The sequence below is a fragment of the Ctenopharyngodon idella genome, chromosome 22 (genome assembly GCF_019924925.1).
Source record: "Ctenopharyngodon idella isolate HZGC_01 chromosome 22, HZGC01, whole genome shotgun sequence".
NCBI lineage: Eukaryota > Metazoa > Chordata > Actinopteri > Cypriniformes > Xenocyprididae > Ctenopharyngodon > Ctenopharyngodon idella.
Window position 1 is genome coordinate 20,669,098 of NC_067241.1, and position 17,825 is coordinate 20,686,922.

The following is a 17,825-nucleotide window of genomic DNA, read 5'->3' on the forward strand; positions in this document are numbered from 1 at the left end:
AATGAATTCCTGAAGTCATCTGCATAAAAGGGTTGTAAGAGAAAAAAAAGTTGACTTGTAAATCACTATGGTGACAATTATGTTAAAAATAGCCTTAAAATGAAGCCTGTACATACTGACATTTCAGCCCCTATAGGAAAACAGCTGCAGGTATACTAGCTTTACAAGTATCCACTTGCATCATTAGACTATACTTCTTTTTAACTAATGCACTCACATTTATCAAAAGTGCAAAGGAGTTGCCAACTGCTTTCAATTGACAGTAGCTAAAACTGGTAGCTAAATGTCACTAGATGACATCATAATGGCAAATTCATTGATCTATATCATTGATCTATGTAAGTCACTAAATCTAGTGACAAAATCCCTAAATTGGCAACACTGGTGCAAAGGGTCAGTAAGCCTACTACTTTATTTTTTACTTTTGTATATGGGTCAATGACGTGACGGGTCATTGTTTTGTCCAAAGGCCTTAATAATAATAAAAAACAAAGATATGACATCCAAAGTATGTAAGGTAGTACAACTAGATCTCTTTTATTGAATCCAAAAGGTTTTAATTATATTTTGCTACATATAAAGGTATTTTAAAGATTTTAAAGTGTCAAAAGGTCATTCGGTTTAACCGTCCAAAGGCCAATACAGCCATTTCATTTGTGATTAAAATATCTTAAAATGTAATAAATGTATATATTTTTTATTCTGGCATGATTTTATAACATCATATATCAATATAGTGCAAAATGGTATTGAAATTATGTGTAGAAGTCATTGCTTTGTTATGAGAAAGAATGTCTGGAAAAATGAATTTCATTGATGTCATTTGGAGTAACCAATATAAAGGGACCATTTTGGATCAAGTCATGCGGTCAGTATCATGTGACAGGATGTGACATCATTCAGACACCTGCAAAGGACCACATGGTCTTGAAGCAAAGTAACTAACTCTCTCTTAACTATTTGAAAAATTCATGTTTTCACTTGCTCATACGCATGTCCCGAAACATCAGGTCATTCGGTACAACCGCTATAAAACATGGAAAATGTAATATTTTAAAAACTTGTACTAAATATAAAATGTTTGATTGTCCTTTTGCTAGATATCTAGCTAGATATCAGCCTGTTAGCATTGTTTGAAAATATCGTCATTTGGTATAACCAAAAGTGTCATTCGGTACAACCGAAATTGTGGTTAAACTGAATGACTTTTTTGGTGACAAATTTTGTCCATCTTGTAAAAAATGACAAAAGCAGTGTTAATTGATTATAAAAACCACAATCTCATTGTTAACATTTAATAAAACTTCAAAATTACTTATATCTCCATTATGTTTTTTTTTTACACTTTTAAAAACCTTATTCATCAATGACCCATATATGTCTGAACAAAAATGACACACACAAACAGATTAAATTCACTTTAAACAAGCTGTTTTCCTTTTGACCACTTGTGTGTATTTATTTATTTGCTTATTTATAAATGCAAATTATTTTTATGTCATTTATATTCCTTTATATTTCTATTTTCATTTATTTTATTATACTAATTTGCTTATTAAGTTCTGACTGCCGTTTAACACATGCTCTTTTGACTCCCAAAGTGTTGGCATCAAGAACAATTCATTCTACAGCAGTATTCATTTGTTTTAGACTAACTGCTTGATATATTCCACTTCGTGAAACGTATTGTGTTTCCTGCTGAACAACACAGAATGAAAATGAAATGTGAGGGACTGTTGGAGGGTCTGCCTTACATCACACGTGCACGCGTAAAATTGAGCGCGTAAAAGCGTTGCGCTCTGCCATTTACCACCAATAGAGCAGACCAGCAGAAGATCCTGCATGTGTGGATCTGTCAGGTACTAATCCTCAACATTTTAACTTGTATGTTGACTTCAATTTCTATTTCGTGAAATTATACATAAAATCTTGTGTTTTATGCACAACTTTATTTAAACTAAAAAGATAAACTAGTTAACAGATGCAAAATGCATATTTATGTACTAAGCAAACTGAAACAATTTCATACATTGCATGTAGTTTTTTCTTCTGTTATAAAGTGTTACTTTTTACTTTTTATAGGTTCTGATTTTGATAGAATTCAAAGACAAAATGGAGAATAAAACAATGGAAACTTTATGCAACCTGACCAGTCCGGATTATAACCAAACCAACTGCACTACTCCAACGTGGATGTTCTACCCCGACTTCTACATCTGGCTACCGGTTATTTACTCAGTCATCTGCGCCGTGGGACTCACGGGCAACACCGCTGTCATTTACGTGATTTTGAAGGCGCCTAAAATGAAAACCGTCACCAACTTATTCATTTTGAATTTGGCCATCGCCGACGACCTTTTCACGTTGGTGTTGCCCATCAATATCGCCGAGCACCTGTTAAACTACTGGCCGTTTGGAGAGATTTTATGCAAAGTGATCCTGTCCATAGACCACTACAACATCTTCTCCAGCATCTTCTTCTTGACTGTGATGAGTGTGGACCGCTATCTGGTCGTGGTGTCCACGTTGCGCTCCAAACGGATGCCCCACCGGACCTATAGGTTAGCCAAGACGGTCAGCCTGAGCGTTTGGGTTCTAGTCATTCTCATCGTGATGCCCTTCACCTTTTTCGCCGGTATTTACGTGAGTCCCGACGACGCGGAGAGCCGGAAGAGCTGCGTTTTGAGTTTCCCGAGCCCTGAGAGTTTCTGGTTCAAAGCCAGTCGGATCTACACGCTGGTCCTCGGGTTTGTCATCCCCGTATCGACCATTTGCATCCTCTATAGCGTGATGCTCTACAAGCTGAGACGCACGCGACTCAACTCCAACGGCAAGGCTCTGGATAAAGCCAAGAAGCGAGTCACAATGATGGTCTTCATCGTGCTTGCCGTTTGCTTGTTCTGTTGGACACCCTTCCACCTGAGTACAGTGGTCGCCCTCACCTCAGACTTGCCCACCACCCCGCTGGTTATAGGTATCTCTTATTTTATCACGGGACTGAGTTATGCCAACTCGTGTCTCAATCCGTTCCTTTACGCGTTCTTAGACGACAGTTTAAGAAAGGCGTTTAAGAAAATGCTGGAGTGCTGATTCCTCTTTTGTAAGCTCACAAATCCATCAATGAGGTCCAAGTACCCATAGTAACTGTGCTGTTTTAAATCAAAAGTCAAAACCCACTTTTTAAAAGTCACTTTAAAACAGTTAACTGGACTCATAAAGTAGCTTATCTTCTCACTGTAAAGTGTTTTCGTCATTGTCCAGTTTCAACATTATTTTACCTTATCAGTAATTAAATTTGAAGTGGTGCAGAAAAGTAGGCTTGGGAAAAGTTACTTTCAAAAGTAATGCATTACAATATTGCGTTACTCTCTAAAAAGTAACGAATTGCGTGACTTTTTATGAAAAGTAATGCGTTACGTTACTTTTGCATTACTTTTTCTCACCTGGGCAGGGCTAGCTTGTTTTGTTTTGTTTTAAATAAAAACAACAAAAAAGTTCTGTTTTTGGCAAATGTTAAGGCCCTTTCACACCAAATAAAGCAATAAGCTTTATTGAAAGCGGCATTACATCGTGAAAGTGCAGGACTCAGGCCCTGTCCCAAATGGCACCCTAAACCCTCACAGTCTTCCTCTGAGTTCTCACTACTCATGACGTAATGCCGCTTTGACTGCCGGGTAAAGTCCTCTGCGTAGCTCATGTGCTGTGTTTGAAATCGCCCCCTATACCCTCATTCACTATTCCCTACATTAGTCCACTAATATAGTCCACTTGAAGGAGTGAATGAAACGAGTGAGTGAATTCGGACACTGAGTGCACCGGAAGGGCTGCCGATTTCGCATAGTTTGTGCTACTGTTTAATAATCTTTTGAAATGTAGCAAACTGGCAGCTCCAGTAGTAATGAATATTTATGTTGAACTAGCATGTTCAAACCTTTTAAACGATTTAATGATTAATTAAAAAGGAATTTATACCTGTATGATAATGCTGGACCAGCGCGGTTTGGAAAATGAATGGATGACTGATTCAGCTGCGGGCGCCATCTCCTGGCGAGACGCGGGAATTCATTCAGCGCGCGACTCTCACAGTGCATTATGGGTATTCTCTAGCCATTGGGCGTGCATCGGTTGTACACTCGTTATTGCGGTGCATTGTGGGATTGAATGAGTGCACTCAACATCGTCCACTATGGTTTCGGACACCACTACAAATGGCTGTCCCCTCAAATAGTGCCCTATGTAAGGGTATAGGGGGTGATTTCGAACACAGCCACAGTCTTGCGGGCTCAGCAGAAGTGCGCATAGCAACTGCAAAGGGGGCGCTCACGAGCACCCTTCTTTAAGCTTAAATGACGAATGGGACACCTTGCGGTCTTGTGGACTTAATGGACACACGCACGCAGCGGCCATTGTAAGTCCACAAGACCGAAAGTGCACATGAAGTGCGCCATTTGGGACAGGGCCATAGGAACCGGAGCTTCTAACGGCCGCTGCAGTGACGCGATGACTTTTCCAATCGGCGATTGGCTCTTATTTAGAAGGCGGGACTTATTCCGCCATATTGCGCGTTGCACTTTCTCCCATTCAAAACAATACAAATGATGCGTCTTGTGTTATTCTATAGTATTTGATAGGACACAGGAGAAGGAAGTTCAACACTCTTATTTCTAAATCTAATACAAAGTAATTTTTGCTTATTAATATGGTTGAATTGGATCACTGAAGGTCAGCAGCAAAGACATTGGTTGATAAAGTGAGATTAGTATATACATAGGCCTAAAGTATATTTGTGTAATTTAATATATTTAATTATTACAAGTTTGCGTAAAATTCTGAGATTGCATTTCACGGTTTTTATTCATTCTGAGGAATACTGAATGTTTTCGTGCGAGTGAGATGAGTAAATGCATGTTCACATTTATTCTAGAACTACAGTAACATCATGTTTACACACAGCGCACACAACAACTCCTTTATTTCTCTCAACATGGTGACAGGAGATCTGTCAGTCAATAAATGTGAAAAAGTAACTTGCGATACTTATTTGAAAAAGTAACTTGGATATTTTGTTGTAAATTGAAAAAGTAATGCGTTACTTTACTAGTTACTTGAAAAAAGTAATCTGATTACGTAACTCAAGTTACTTGTAATGCTACTAATGAACATTCTGTATGTGTGTGTGACTTTGGAACCACTTTGATTTTAGCACTTAATTTGCCTATTTTAATGTTGTTTTTTAACAATATGCTACGAGTTTAATTAACACAAATTTGTAAAACTTGTCTTGAAGTGAAAATAAATATGTACATTACATGAGTAAACTAATATGTGTAAATATAGCCTATTATTATATTATTATATAATTATATTAGATTATTATATTTATCTGTTATTTATCTCTCGCTTTGTAGTGTGGGAGTGTTTTGTATAATAATATTCTTGAAAATCCTTATGCTTGTGTTCGATGTTGGTGATTAATAAATGTGCATGAAGAGTTGCACTGTTCAGTACGTTTATTTTTTTTTCTCTCGAGTGAATGAAGTTAAAATGAAAACTTTTCAAATTGTATGTAAGGAAATATTTATAATATTTCAGCCCCTTAATTTGTCAAGTGAACCGAGATATATCTTACTGAGTGAACCAGTGACAGAACAAGTAGGCTAATTGAAAACTGCTGTTCTGTAATACCTAATTTTACCAGAAGAGGGCAGGGCAATATCATGTTGTCTTTTTCATGATTTCTTGTCTTTAACACATTCTCTTAATTAGGAAGATACTGATACAGTTTTAAATAAAAGCTCTAAGACATGTATGACAAATATCCTAAAATTCTCACTAATTCTATTACAATATTTGTTAATGAATCATATTAATGTATTTTAGGCGAAAGAACAAGGTCATTATAGCCTACTGATGTCTGTATACATTCACAAAACAAAACCTAAAAACTTAGAACAGAATTGTCTAACAACCATAATAAAATTCTCCATTAACAACTAACTAGCTAGAAGCTTAATGATCTCTCTCATTCAAGTTAACTTTAGACCATAGAGGAACATCTTTAAAAGATCAAAAAGTTATTTCAGAGATCTTAAAGACTCTTATGTGAAATGGCCTTACTTTTCTCTTTCAGATAAATGTTCTTACTGAACATGCTATGCTGATTAAGTTTAATCATTACTTCTCATTTAAGTTATTGAGCATGTAACAATTTCCCTCTGTTCTCCTCTTCTTAAATCTATAATGATTGCTTCATTCCATGCGGAGCTCTTAAGGACAGGGTTTTATTGAGCATTCAGGTCACTGGTATTGTGAATTTCATTATCTCAGACTTTCTAAGCATTTCTATTAGCTATTACTCCTCATTCAATTGCACTGGAGGGCATTTAAAGGCGATGTAATGGTGATTCTCATACACAGGGGTAACTTTGTGTTTGTCTCGGATACAGAATCTCTTTTGAGAAGAAAAGATATTTATCCAGCAAGTTTGTTTCAGTTTTGAACCCAAATACCATTGTAAACACACATGCTTCATATATATATTGCCTATATATGCTGGCTTGGTGAGGAAGAGGCATTTCAAATGAACAAGTCACAGTGTCCATTTCACATTACTTGTTTTTCTATCTTTTGTTTCTCTTCCACCTGTCACCACATTGTCTCTCGCCTGTCGCTGCGATCATTTCCAGTTCCTCTCCAGCTCATTTTGTCCCTGGCACCGCTCTGAGTCTTCCAACCTCTGCTTTTCAGAGCTGCTGTTTTGTGAGTGCAGGTTGAAAATTGATTGCCTCACATTTCTGAGAATGTTCTCCAAAGGGATACAAAATATCCCCTCATTTATCTCCACCACGAGCTGCAGTAATGCTAGCCGAGTGTGCTGCCTTATAAACACCCTGTAGCCCACAGCACAACATCACTATAAATATTCTCCAGCTTCACTTCTCTCTCTCTCTCTCTGTCATACTGCATCACCAACAGCCATGAGTAAAGGCTTTCACTGTAAATAAGATGGCACCAGCAAAGGCATTGTAAATTTTCTTCTCAAGGTTAAATGTGAGTGTTTTATCTAGTTCTGTGTGTTAAATGCTGTGCAGCATAGGGTAAGAAAAGAGTCTTAAAGTGTAAAGCTACCACAATATTATTTCGAAAGCAGGTTAGTCACTTATTCTTCATTATATTTCTGTGCATTTTAATTGTTTTAGTGCCTCCAAGTAACTAATCTCAACGGAAGACACAGGGGTGGCCTAATGGCCTTTAACTGCATTATGCTTCGCATGATTGTCATTATAATATGTCTGTCTCAGTCAGTGCTGCATCCAAATCTCAGTATACACCATATTATCCACCTATAGTGCTTTGCTGAATTCAGTGTTCTGAAACAGTCATATGATATATTTAACTTGTGATTAGTGATGGTGAATTCCACAGCAAAAAAGGTTTCAGCTTCAGATCTTGTGCAATGCCCTTCAGCAGAGGGCAGTTTCTCTCCGTATAAAGCAATAAACACTATTTATACATGCTCTTTTTAGACGCCATTAGCCTTTAGCTTTCATTGTTATGCAGAAGACAACATATTTCCTCTAGACCAGATGAAATTTGACAGTTTTCCAAGATGGTGGATTGCATCAAGTGTGTAAAAAAAAGACTACATGTCTGGTAAGTTCCTTTTGCTAAATTTATATGGGATTCATATGGTAAGAAGTTAGGTCATCCATTCATAACTTTAAGACTCAATTATTGTAATGCACTTTTGGCTGGGTGCCTCAGTGTCTCCATAAATAAGCTGAAGCTTATTTAAACACTGCAACCTTTTAAGAAGGTCGAAAATAGGGTCATAACAGTCGGACATTATTATACCAGCTATAGGTGGTTACCTGTTTGGTTCTGTATCAGCTAAGAAGAAGTTCAACTTTGCTTCCATATGCTTTGAATAGTCTAACCCTAACTAGCTACTAACATATTCTGAGGAGCAAAACAACATCTTAAGTCTTGCTACTGGTAATTTAAATCACCTTTTTATTTTTAGTTTATATACTACCAGTCAAAAGTTTGGAAACATTACTATTTTTGGTAACACTTTAGTATAGGGAACACTATTAACTACAACTTTTCCCTCAATAAACTCCTAATTTATTGCTTAATAATAGTTAGTAAGGTAGTTGTTAAGTTTAGGATTAAGAATGTAGAATAAGGTCATGCAGAATAAGGCATTAATATGTGCATAATAAGTACTAATAAATAGCCAATATTCTAGTAATATGCATGCTAATAAGCAACTAGTTAAAAGACCCTAAAATAAAGTCTTACCCTATTTTTAATGTTTTTGAACGAAGTCTCTTATGCTCATTAAGGCTGCATTTATTTCATAATAAATAGAGAAAAAACAATAATATTGTGAAATATTACTACAATTTAAAATTATGGTTTTCTATTTTAATATACTTTAAAACATAATTTATTTCTGTGATGCAAAGCTGAATTGTCAGCATCATTACTCCAGTCTTCAGTGTCACATGATCCTTCAGAAATCATTGTAATATGCTGATTTATTATCAATGTTGGAAACAGTTGTGCTGCTTAATATTATTTTATAACCTGTGATACTTTTTCAGGATTTTTTGATGAATAAAAAGTTAAAAAATATCAGCATTTATTTAAAATAGAAATCTTTTGTAACAATACACACTACCGTTCAAAAGTTTGGGGTCAGTAATTTTTTTCCCTTTTTTTTTTTTGAAAGAAATTAATACTTTTATTCAGCACGGATGTGTTAAATTGATAAAAAGTGTTAGTAAAGATTTATATTGTTAGAAAAGATTTATATTTTGAATAAATGCTGTTCTTTTTAACCTTTTATTCATCAATGAATCCTGAAAGGTTCCAAAAAATATTAAGCAACACAACTGTTTCCAACATTGATAAAAACTGAGTAGCAAATCAGTATATTAGAATGATTTCTGAAGGATCATGTGACACTGAAGACTGGAGTAATGATGCTGAAAATTCAGCTTTGATCACAGAAATAAATTATATTTTAAAGTATATTAAAATAGAAAACCATCATTTTAAATTGTAATAATATTTCACAATATTACTGTTTTTTTCTGTATTTATTATGAAATAAATGCAGCCTTAATGAGCATAAGAGACTTCGTTCAAAAACATTAAAAATAGTAATGTTTCCAAACTTTTGACTGGCAGTGTACATTACTTAAAGTTTGTGTGTAGACAATTAAAATTGATTCATTTTTTCTTTTACAATGTTTAAAAAGATTGTGAAGCCTATCACAAATCAAATATTTTGTTACATTAAATTTGCTTCTTTTTTAACCCAGGGACTTAACATTTCTTTTGTACCTAGCTAGGTTATCTCAATATTTGTTCCACTAGAGATATTCAACAAGGAATGAGAAGTGTAGCAACCAACCCTGGAGCTAAACTTGTACACACAGGCGCGAGCGCGCGCACACTCACGCGCACGCGCAATGTTAGATTACTGTAACGTCCTAATGTGCGCGAAGTGAGCGACGGACTCTATGGTGAGGATATTCGTCTCGCTGATAATGAAATCTTAAGCGGTATGAATATCTTTTTATCTTGAGTTAAGATGAATCCATCCTTCTGCAATTTCACCGGACAGCGTCACACACTTTAAGCTTGGTGTGCACTTTCATGAGGTAAGTACAATACTACTCCCTCAGAGAGGATATAAAGATATTTAAGGGTGTGGGCGCCGTTTAAACCCGATTTAAGTCTATTCAATTGCTTGTTGTGAGATATATGCAAGTTTTTGTTTGCATTCTGTCTTCTGTTCAACAGTTCTAGGCGCTCTCTTCATGATGGAGTTGCTCGAGTTGTCCGACGTCCAACAGATGTTCAACGACTCAGGTTTTCAGAGGAATTTAAGTGAGCTAACGTTAGATGATGTAGATGAACCGCTACCTAGGAGCGCAAAGATCACCGTCGTTGTGGTCTACTTGATAGTGTGCGTGGTGGGGCTCGTGGGGAACTGTCTGGTCATGTTTGTAATTATCAGGTGAGAATAAGTTTTCAGGTCTACATACTAAGTGTAAGTGCTAGACTAGAGTGAGAGGTCAATATGGCCATATATAGAGGAGGAGAACCAGTTTAAAGCATGTAAGGTGATTAGGGTTGTTTATAAAGTTAGCACTGTAATGCCTGACATATGAAATAACAGTCAGAAAAATCTGATCTTTTGAAATGGAACATATGTGTTTGATGTCTTGTTTTATATTTGATATATCAGGCTTTTATGGCCCATATAGTATAATATAGTGAGAATATGGAGCTCACATTTGAGTAAGAAAAGAACACAGCAGTTTAATTAATTTTTTTTTTTTATTCATTCAACAGTATAGCAAACTACATACATAACACGCATATAAATATCAGTCGTTACTTTGTGTTTCCCAATACTATGTATTAGTAATGTTTTATGATCAAAGCTTTGTAGTACTAATTGTAGGGGGCAAAACATATAATGCACTGTGCAACACAGTGGTTATTGTGAGAAAATAAAAGCCTCAAAAGTAGGGATGTACCGATATGAAAATTTTGGCCGATACCGATAACCGATACTTTTTTATATTCGAAAGCCGATAACCGATATATTGGCTGATAAATCTGAATCCAAATTTTTATATAATTTTTGAGAGCCTGATTACAAAAACAAAAGGTTCATCATTAAAGCCATGTCCCAAGCACATAATTATAATGTTCTTATTATAATTTTATGTAGCCTATATGACAGACTTGCGCTGCACATTTTGCACTTAACTGTATTTTCTGTATGACTCCAATCATATTTCAAGGCAATTCAAAACCGTCATGGCGAACGGTGCGCATCTGAAGGAAATAATCCATTATCTATCGGCTTTAATATATCGGACAAATTTTCTTATCGGGCCGATAACGATAACATTAAAAATGAACATATATGGTGGCCGATATATCGTGCATCCCTACTCATAATAAGCCTGTTGTATCATATTTACAATTACTTACATAATGTGATAAACCCAAATTACTTCAGTCCGATAAATATTCATCTTGAAATATTACTCACAGTTAGGAATGCAATGATGTATCGGCTAATAATCTGTATTGGTTGATAAAAACAGTTCTTTTCACTATCGGCCTATAGTTTAAAAACAGCCGATGATCAGGGCCCATTATATCCTCTTAATCAAAAGGGGGTGGGAAAACGTGTTCAGACTGCAACTCATACTGTGTGTGAAGAAATTGTTCAGTGTATAATTACTATTATATCTGAAAATAAATAGCAATCGAATATAATAGTTTGGGCTTTGTTGTTAATTTTAACCTCTAATATTGTAGTAATGTACCAAATGAGAGGATTCCCTGTATAGTTTACAGCATTAGTTGGGAAAGATTGTTTTTCTTTAAGAAAATCAAACTATCATTGTCGGCAGAAATCATTCCAAATAATCAGCTATCGGTATCGGCTGAGAAATTTAGTACTGGTGCATCTCTACTAACAATATAAAAGTTATTTTTACATTTACTTCGTACAAATTATTTAAAATTTCACAACAAAAAGATGACGACCTGAAGGTGGACATTTATAGAATTAGGCCTATACTAAAAGGTCTTTTACTTGCTAAAATATGAACTATCAAGCAGAAGGCATTTTACACTAACAGTACAGATATTTAGAAGTACAGTAAAGATATTTAGAAGCTTTAGAAATTCATGAATCAAATTTGATATTGTTGGCGTTATAGGGTAAAAAAGCATAATCATATGTTCATGTTGCTGCAACATCACTTCATGTCTTTTTATTAACTTGTCCTTGGTTATTATTTAAAATGATTCACATTTTTGATTAGAGCAGTGCCCAGCAAACACAGAATATTACCATAACGCTAATGTATGGTTCTCTGTTATTTTCAGGAAAACCATTATCAAACCTTCTGGGAATGTTCATTTTAGGTTTTATTGTATGTGGTTCTCAGCTGGATTTGTTTGAGCATCCAAATTTCATGCCTACACAGAATAAAATTGGTTATAAAAAGTAAACAAAAATACAAACAATCTATGAATATCTATTTTAATTTGCATCCTGCAACATACTTTGCTTTTCTTCGACCAAATTATTTTCAGCCAAATACATAACAGTTTAATTGAATGCAACAAATGATATGAGAAACGTTTTCTCCTCCCTTTTAAACCAATTATATGGCTGTGTGATTATTGCATTCAGCATTGTTTTCTCACCAGAGCAGACCTGCAACCACATTTTTTGCTTGTTACCCACCACTTAGAGCACTCAGCATGTTCTTGCCCTGAACTGTACATTAATACAGTGAAATATTTACAACACCATTATTTTTTTTTCTTTTCTGATGCTTGCTAATTACTTTTCCTGCCAGCGTCGTGTCTCAAGCCTGCTTGTTCATTACAATGCTAAATAAACATTTGGTTCTCATCCAAACCTCCCTGGCGTGAAACAGCTGTAGACTGAGACCAAGACACTGCTTTTCGATCAGCACAGAAAGAGTTCGCATTAACAGAATACACAATGAGTGTTACAATCATTAAACATTTTTTTTTTCAGCAATTGCTGAGGTTTAATTCAGGGAAAGAGGAATTAATGTAGGTTTGATTGCAGAGAAAAAATGCTAAATGTCCCCTTAATTTACCGACTCGCACTCTTTGCCTGTTCATTTGCTTTAACATGATGGCACGGCCATCTAGTAATTTTGTCTCGCCTCTCTCATGCTTGTATTTTGCTGAAGGTATAATTATGAAGGAATTCCATGCTGATCTAATGTACAAGGAAAACTGCTTCATAATTACAAGTCAGGAAATAGATTAGCTGCATCACCTCATGTTTTTAAGGGAAAATGTCCTTAAAGGTAGTTTGTACATGCTTATGGTGTGTGTGTGTGTACGTGGAAAAGCGTCGTGTCTTTGTCTTTAAGCTCTGTGTTATAATGTGCTTGTTCATGCATTCACGTATATGGTCATTACTTAGACGTGCTGATATATAGTCCTATGGGCCTATTTTAAAACCTGTTGCTAGGCTGGTTACCAAGCGCCGCCTGCAATTTCTTTACCTTTTAAGACACAGCCTGTCTCTGAGCTTCACTGAATTTGGACTGAAAAGTGTCATTCTACCTCTTTTGAGGATTTTTAAGGTTTCACCACATCACTAATCGTTTTTCCTTAATATCCAGAATATATTTAATTTGATCACTTTTAAACTGCATATTTAAATATAAGGATGACTGCTTTATAATTCTAATGAAATATTTATCATTATAACACTTGTAATACTTAAGATCCATATATAGTCACGGTCATTTGCTTTGTGAATGATGCTCTTGCTCATCCTTGTCTTTGTCAATAGGTCATGTCATCTAGGAGGGCATTTCAAACAATGGCAGATAATCAATATATGATAATACTGTGTTTCCATGTCTAAGTTAAAAAGAATTTTGCATGCATCTTCTCCATGAGTAAAACTATACATACATACAAAGCAAAAACTATTTCCCTTAAATATCATGTGAAGTTGTGAACAGGTCATGTGTTTGGTTTCCACAGAACTATTTTATGTCTAGAAAAACCTACATATTTTATTTTTGTATTTTATTTACTCAAAACTCATAAGTTAATAATAATAATAATAATAATAATATATATATATATATATATATATATGTATGTATGTATATATGTATATAATATTATATATATATAGTATTCAGAAATTAAACACAGCTTTAAATACTCTTATTAAATGACTAACATTTCTTTTGTTTTCAGAAACATGCTATGAAGTATTTTGCACAGTGATATTTGTACATGCTGCAGGTACACAAAGATGAAAACGGCCACCAACATTTACATCTTTAACCTGGCCTTGGCTGATGCACTAGTCCTGGCCACTCTTCCTTTCCAAGGCACTGATGTCATCCTTGGTTTCTGGCCCTTTGGTTTGGCTCTATGCAAGGCTGTGGTGGCCATTGACTATTACAACATGTTCACAAGTGTCTTCACCCTGACCATAATGAGTGTGGATCGCTACATAGCCGTCTGCCACCCCTGTGCGCTCCCTGACAGTTCGCACCCCGCTCCGGGCCAAGCTGATCAACGTGGCTGTGTGGGTGCTGGCGTCAGCCGTAGGACTGCCTGTTATGATCATGGGTCAGGTGGAGGAGGATGTTTACGGTAGTTTTGTTCTTTTTTCTCATTATCCTGTGTCAACCTGCCATTTCCGAAGCATGTTTGTTCATCATGTCATGAAAATGTCAATCTGTTTTTGTCTGGTTGACGTCACGTTGATGTTGGTGTTTTTGGTACACAACTTTTACTTAGGCAGTTGTACCTAAAATGATAATATATGAAGTTTTACTGTGATTTAACTCTCTGGTGCTCTTTGGTCAATTTTGAACGAATTTTTTTTTTTTTTTTTTTTTTAGAATTTTTTACTTCATCGGAATGGTATGAAATTTGGTAAAAGTTTTGGCACTTGCTATGTGAAAAAAAAAAAAAAAATCATGGACATGAATCGAAAAGTTAAATGGTCCTGAAAAAAATAGTCACACTTGTGTTAAAAAATGACCGCATTGGAAATGAATGGGAGACAAATTTCATCTAGTGGAAACTTTTGGTACTGCGGCCAAACAAAATCTTACTGAGAGCTCATTTTTTGAGATATCAAGCTCAAATTTAGAACACAACTTGTTTAGATTTATGGCTTTGATTTTAGAGCAAAACATGTTTTTGAAAACATATATTTCATATAAAAATTTAAAATAGTATTTTTTTCCATTTTTCATAACAAAACGTAATATTCTGTAACTTTTAAACTTTTTTCACTTCAGCAATAATATAATTCAGAATCTTAAAATAAAATCCCCTAAAAATACAAAATATTAAATAAAAAACATTATCGAACAAAAATATAGTACATTCATTTAATTGAAAAAAAAAAAATAAAATCTGTCATTCTTGACCACCACGTGAAGAGCACCAGAGGGTTTTAAAGGTGCACTAAGTAAGTTTTTGTTTTATTGACCAGCCTGCAAAGGGGCAGACAATTTTTTATACAAAATAAAAAAAAACATTAAATTAACATAAACCAAATTGACATTTAAATACAATTAAAATGTGCATGTATATGACTTTGTGTACATCAATGATTACTTAAATATTTATGTATAAGTCTATAACCTTTGAAACATACACTACCATTTTTTTTTTTTACCGTTTATTTTTAAAAAAAATCATACTTTTATTCAGTAAGTATGCATTAAATTGGTCAAAAGTTACAGTAAAGACATTTATAGTGTTACAAATGTTTTCTATTAAAAATAAATGCTGTTCTTTTGAACCTCTGTTCATACTGAAAAATATGCATCACGGTTTCCACAGAAATGTTAAGTAGCAATGTTTTCAACATCAAATAAGCATATTAGAATGATTTCTGAAGGATCATTTGACACTGAAACGCTGGAGAAAATTCAGCTTTGCCATCACAGGAATATATTACATTTTAAAGTAAAAGAGAAAACAGTTATTTTCAATTAATATTTATCAATGTTTTACTGTATTTTTGATTAAATAAATACAGCCTTGGTGAGCATAAAGGACTTAAAAACATATAAAAAATCATACCGACCCCAAACTTTTGAACAATAGTGTATTTGTCAAAAGTACTGTTCACTTTTTAGCAGAAGAAATATTACTTGGTGCACTTTTGAATAGTAACATAAACAGGCATCCATTTAATCGCTCTTCTAACTTGTGTTCCCTTCCAAAGAGGAAGATGTTGCTTTCCATTTCATCAGTCCACTCATGATTAATGGTAAATCTTGATACTTTAAAACTTTTCGATTCATTCCCTGACTTTATCTCTGTGCAGGCGCTGAGTGCATGCTGAACCTGCCTAAACCAAAAGAACACTGGGGGCCTGTGTTTGTGATTTGCGTGTTCCTCTTCTCTTTCCTGATTCCTGTGGTGATCATAAGCGTCTGCTACGGGTTGATGGTACGACGTCTGCGCAGTGTCCGTCTCCTGTCCGGATCAAGAGAGAAAGACCGGAATCTGAGGAGAATCACCTATATGGTACTGTCTGTGGTAGCTGCTTTTGTGTTGTGCTGGATGCCGGTGCAGGTCTTAGCTTTGATCCAGGCCTTGGGTCATGTGGATCTTGGGGCCAGTCAATCCTCAGTTGCAGCCTTGCATTTTTGCATTGCTCTGGGCTACGCTAACAGTTGCTTAAACCCTGTCCTCTATGCCTTCCTGGATGAAAACTTCAAGCGGTGCTTCCGCGAGTTCTGTATCCCGGCCAACTCCAGTTTGTTCTTGGAAGACCAGAACAAGAGGTCACTGAGGCAGGAGAGAGAATTTGCTGAGGAGGAAGAAAAAGAGGTGGTTATTGATGAAGGTGCCATTCCAGTATGTGTGGATTAGAGATTTTCTATTTGGCCGTATTCTTGCATGGTAACCTTGGCATTCACAAAGAAAGTTAGAATTGAGTAAGATTGTGGGAACATTGAGGCTTTTGTCTGGTTTACATTTTTGCTTATTTTGTCTTTAGCTGGCAGATGATTTGTGGCGATTCAGAATTGGAAGTATGGATTGTTTCACATGGGACAAAAGGGCTTTTTCCCCTCCTTTTTGAGTTTTATAGTGTATAATATTTACATGGTTTATTGTAGCCCTTATATAATTAAATAACTAATTATATAGTATTTATATTAATAATTTATTCTAAATTATTATATTACAATATAGTTGGTATTTTGTTTTGTAAATGTACTGCTTTTGTTATGAAACTGGTTTATTGGATTTTGTTGATTTATTTTTTTAACAGCTTGTAATGTTTGAGTAAAGTACATATATAACAACTTATATATACTAGTACTACAATTCAGAAGTCTTAGGTCAGAAATATTCTTTTAAAGAAATTAATACTTTTATTCAGCAAGGATGGAATAAATTGACCAAAGGAGACAGTAAAGACACATTGTTACAAAGAATATGAATATATCAAATAAATGCTATTCTTTTGAACTTTCTCTTCATCAATAAAAAATTTATATTTTTCACAAACATTAAGCACAACTGTTTTCAACATTAACAACAAGTGTTCAGGAAAAAAATCACCTTTTCCATCACATGAAAACAATTACATTTGTTTTGATATATTGACTAAGAAATCAAGATGAGATTAAACAAAGGCATTTACCAAAAAAAAAGAAAGAAAGAAAGAAAGGGATTATAAATGCTTTGTCCTAAACATACTAGTATATTACAATACAATACAAGTAAAATAGTATTAAATTAAAATATATACATACTACACATACTCATACAGTGTTACTGCACTGTTTTTAATAAAATAAATGCAGCCTTGGTAAGCATAAGAGACATCTTTCAGAAACATTAAAAAATCTGACAGACCCCACGCTTTTGAATAGTAGTGTATATAACAGATAATTAAAGGGTTAGTTCACCCAAAAATGAAATTTCAGTGAGATCATTGCCAGCAAGATAATTAACACTTTCAAACACCCAAAAAGGTACTAAAGACATATTTAAAACAGTTCATGTGACTACAGTGGTTCAACCTTAAGGTTATGAAGTGATGAGAATACTTTTTGTGCGGCAAAAAAACTCAAAATAGCGACTTTATTCAACAATATCTAGTGATGGGCGATTTCAGAACACTGCTTCATGAAGCTTTACGAATATTATCTTTCGAATCAGTGGTTCAGAGCGTGAATCAAGCTGCCAAAGTCACGTGAACCATAAAGAAAGCCTTGTTTACTGAA

General features: G+C 34.9%; 2 protein-coding genes across 2 annotated transcripts; both read left to right on the plus strand.

The window, feature by feature from the left end:
* The first annotated feature begins 99 nt into the window (after positions 1 to 99).
* On the plus strand, positions 100 to 5,326 carry LOC127505330 (neuropeptides B/W receptor type 2). The gene is made up of 2 exons (XM_051880796.1): positions 100 to 150; positions 2,083 to 5,326. The coding sequence occupies exons 1-2, from the start codon at positions 100 to 102 to the stop codon at positions 3,088 to 3,090; spliced, it is 1,059 nt and encodes a 352-aa protein (XP_051736756.1). The 3' UTR covers positions 3,091 to 5,326.
* A 4,158-nt stretch (positions 5,327 to 9,484) lies between these two features.
* Positions 9,485 to 17,606, plus strand: LOC127505488 (delta-type opioid receptor). The gene is given in 5 exon segments (XM_051881074.1): positions 9,485 to 9,674; positions 9,817 to 10,033; positions 13,858 to 14,086; positions 14,088 to 14,214; positions 15,911 to 17,606. Coding segments are annotated over 4 exon segments (1,107 nt in total). The 5' UTR covers positions 9,485 to 9,674; positions 9,817 to 9,833; the 3' UTR covers positions 16,462 to 17,606.
* The last annotated feature ends 219 nt before the right edge of the window (positions 17,607 to 17,825 follow it).

Coding starts and splice junctions, on each gene's coding strand:
- LOC127505330 (XM_051880796.1), top strand. CDS start 100: ATGAAGCCTGTACATACTGACATTTCAGCCCCTATAGGAAAACAGCTG. Junction 151..2,082: donor CTATAGGAAAACAGCTGCAG/GTATACTAGCTT, acceptor TACTTTTTATAG/GTTCTGATTTTGATAGAATT.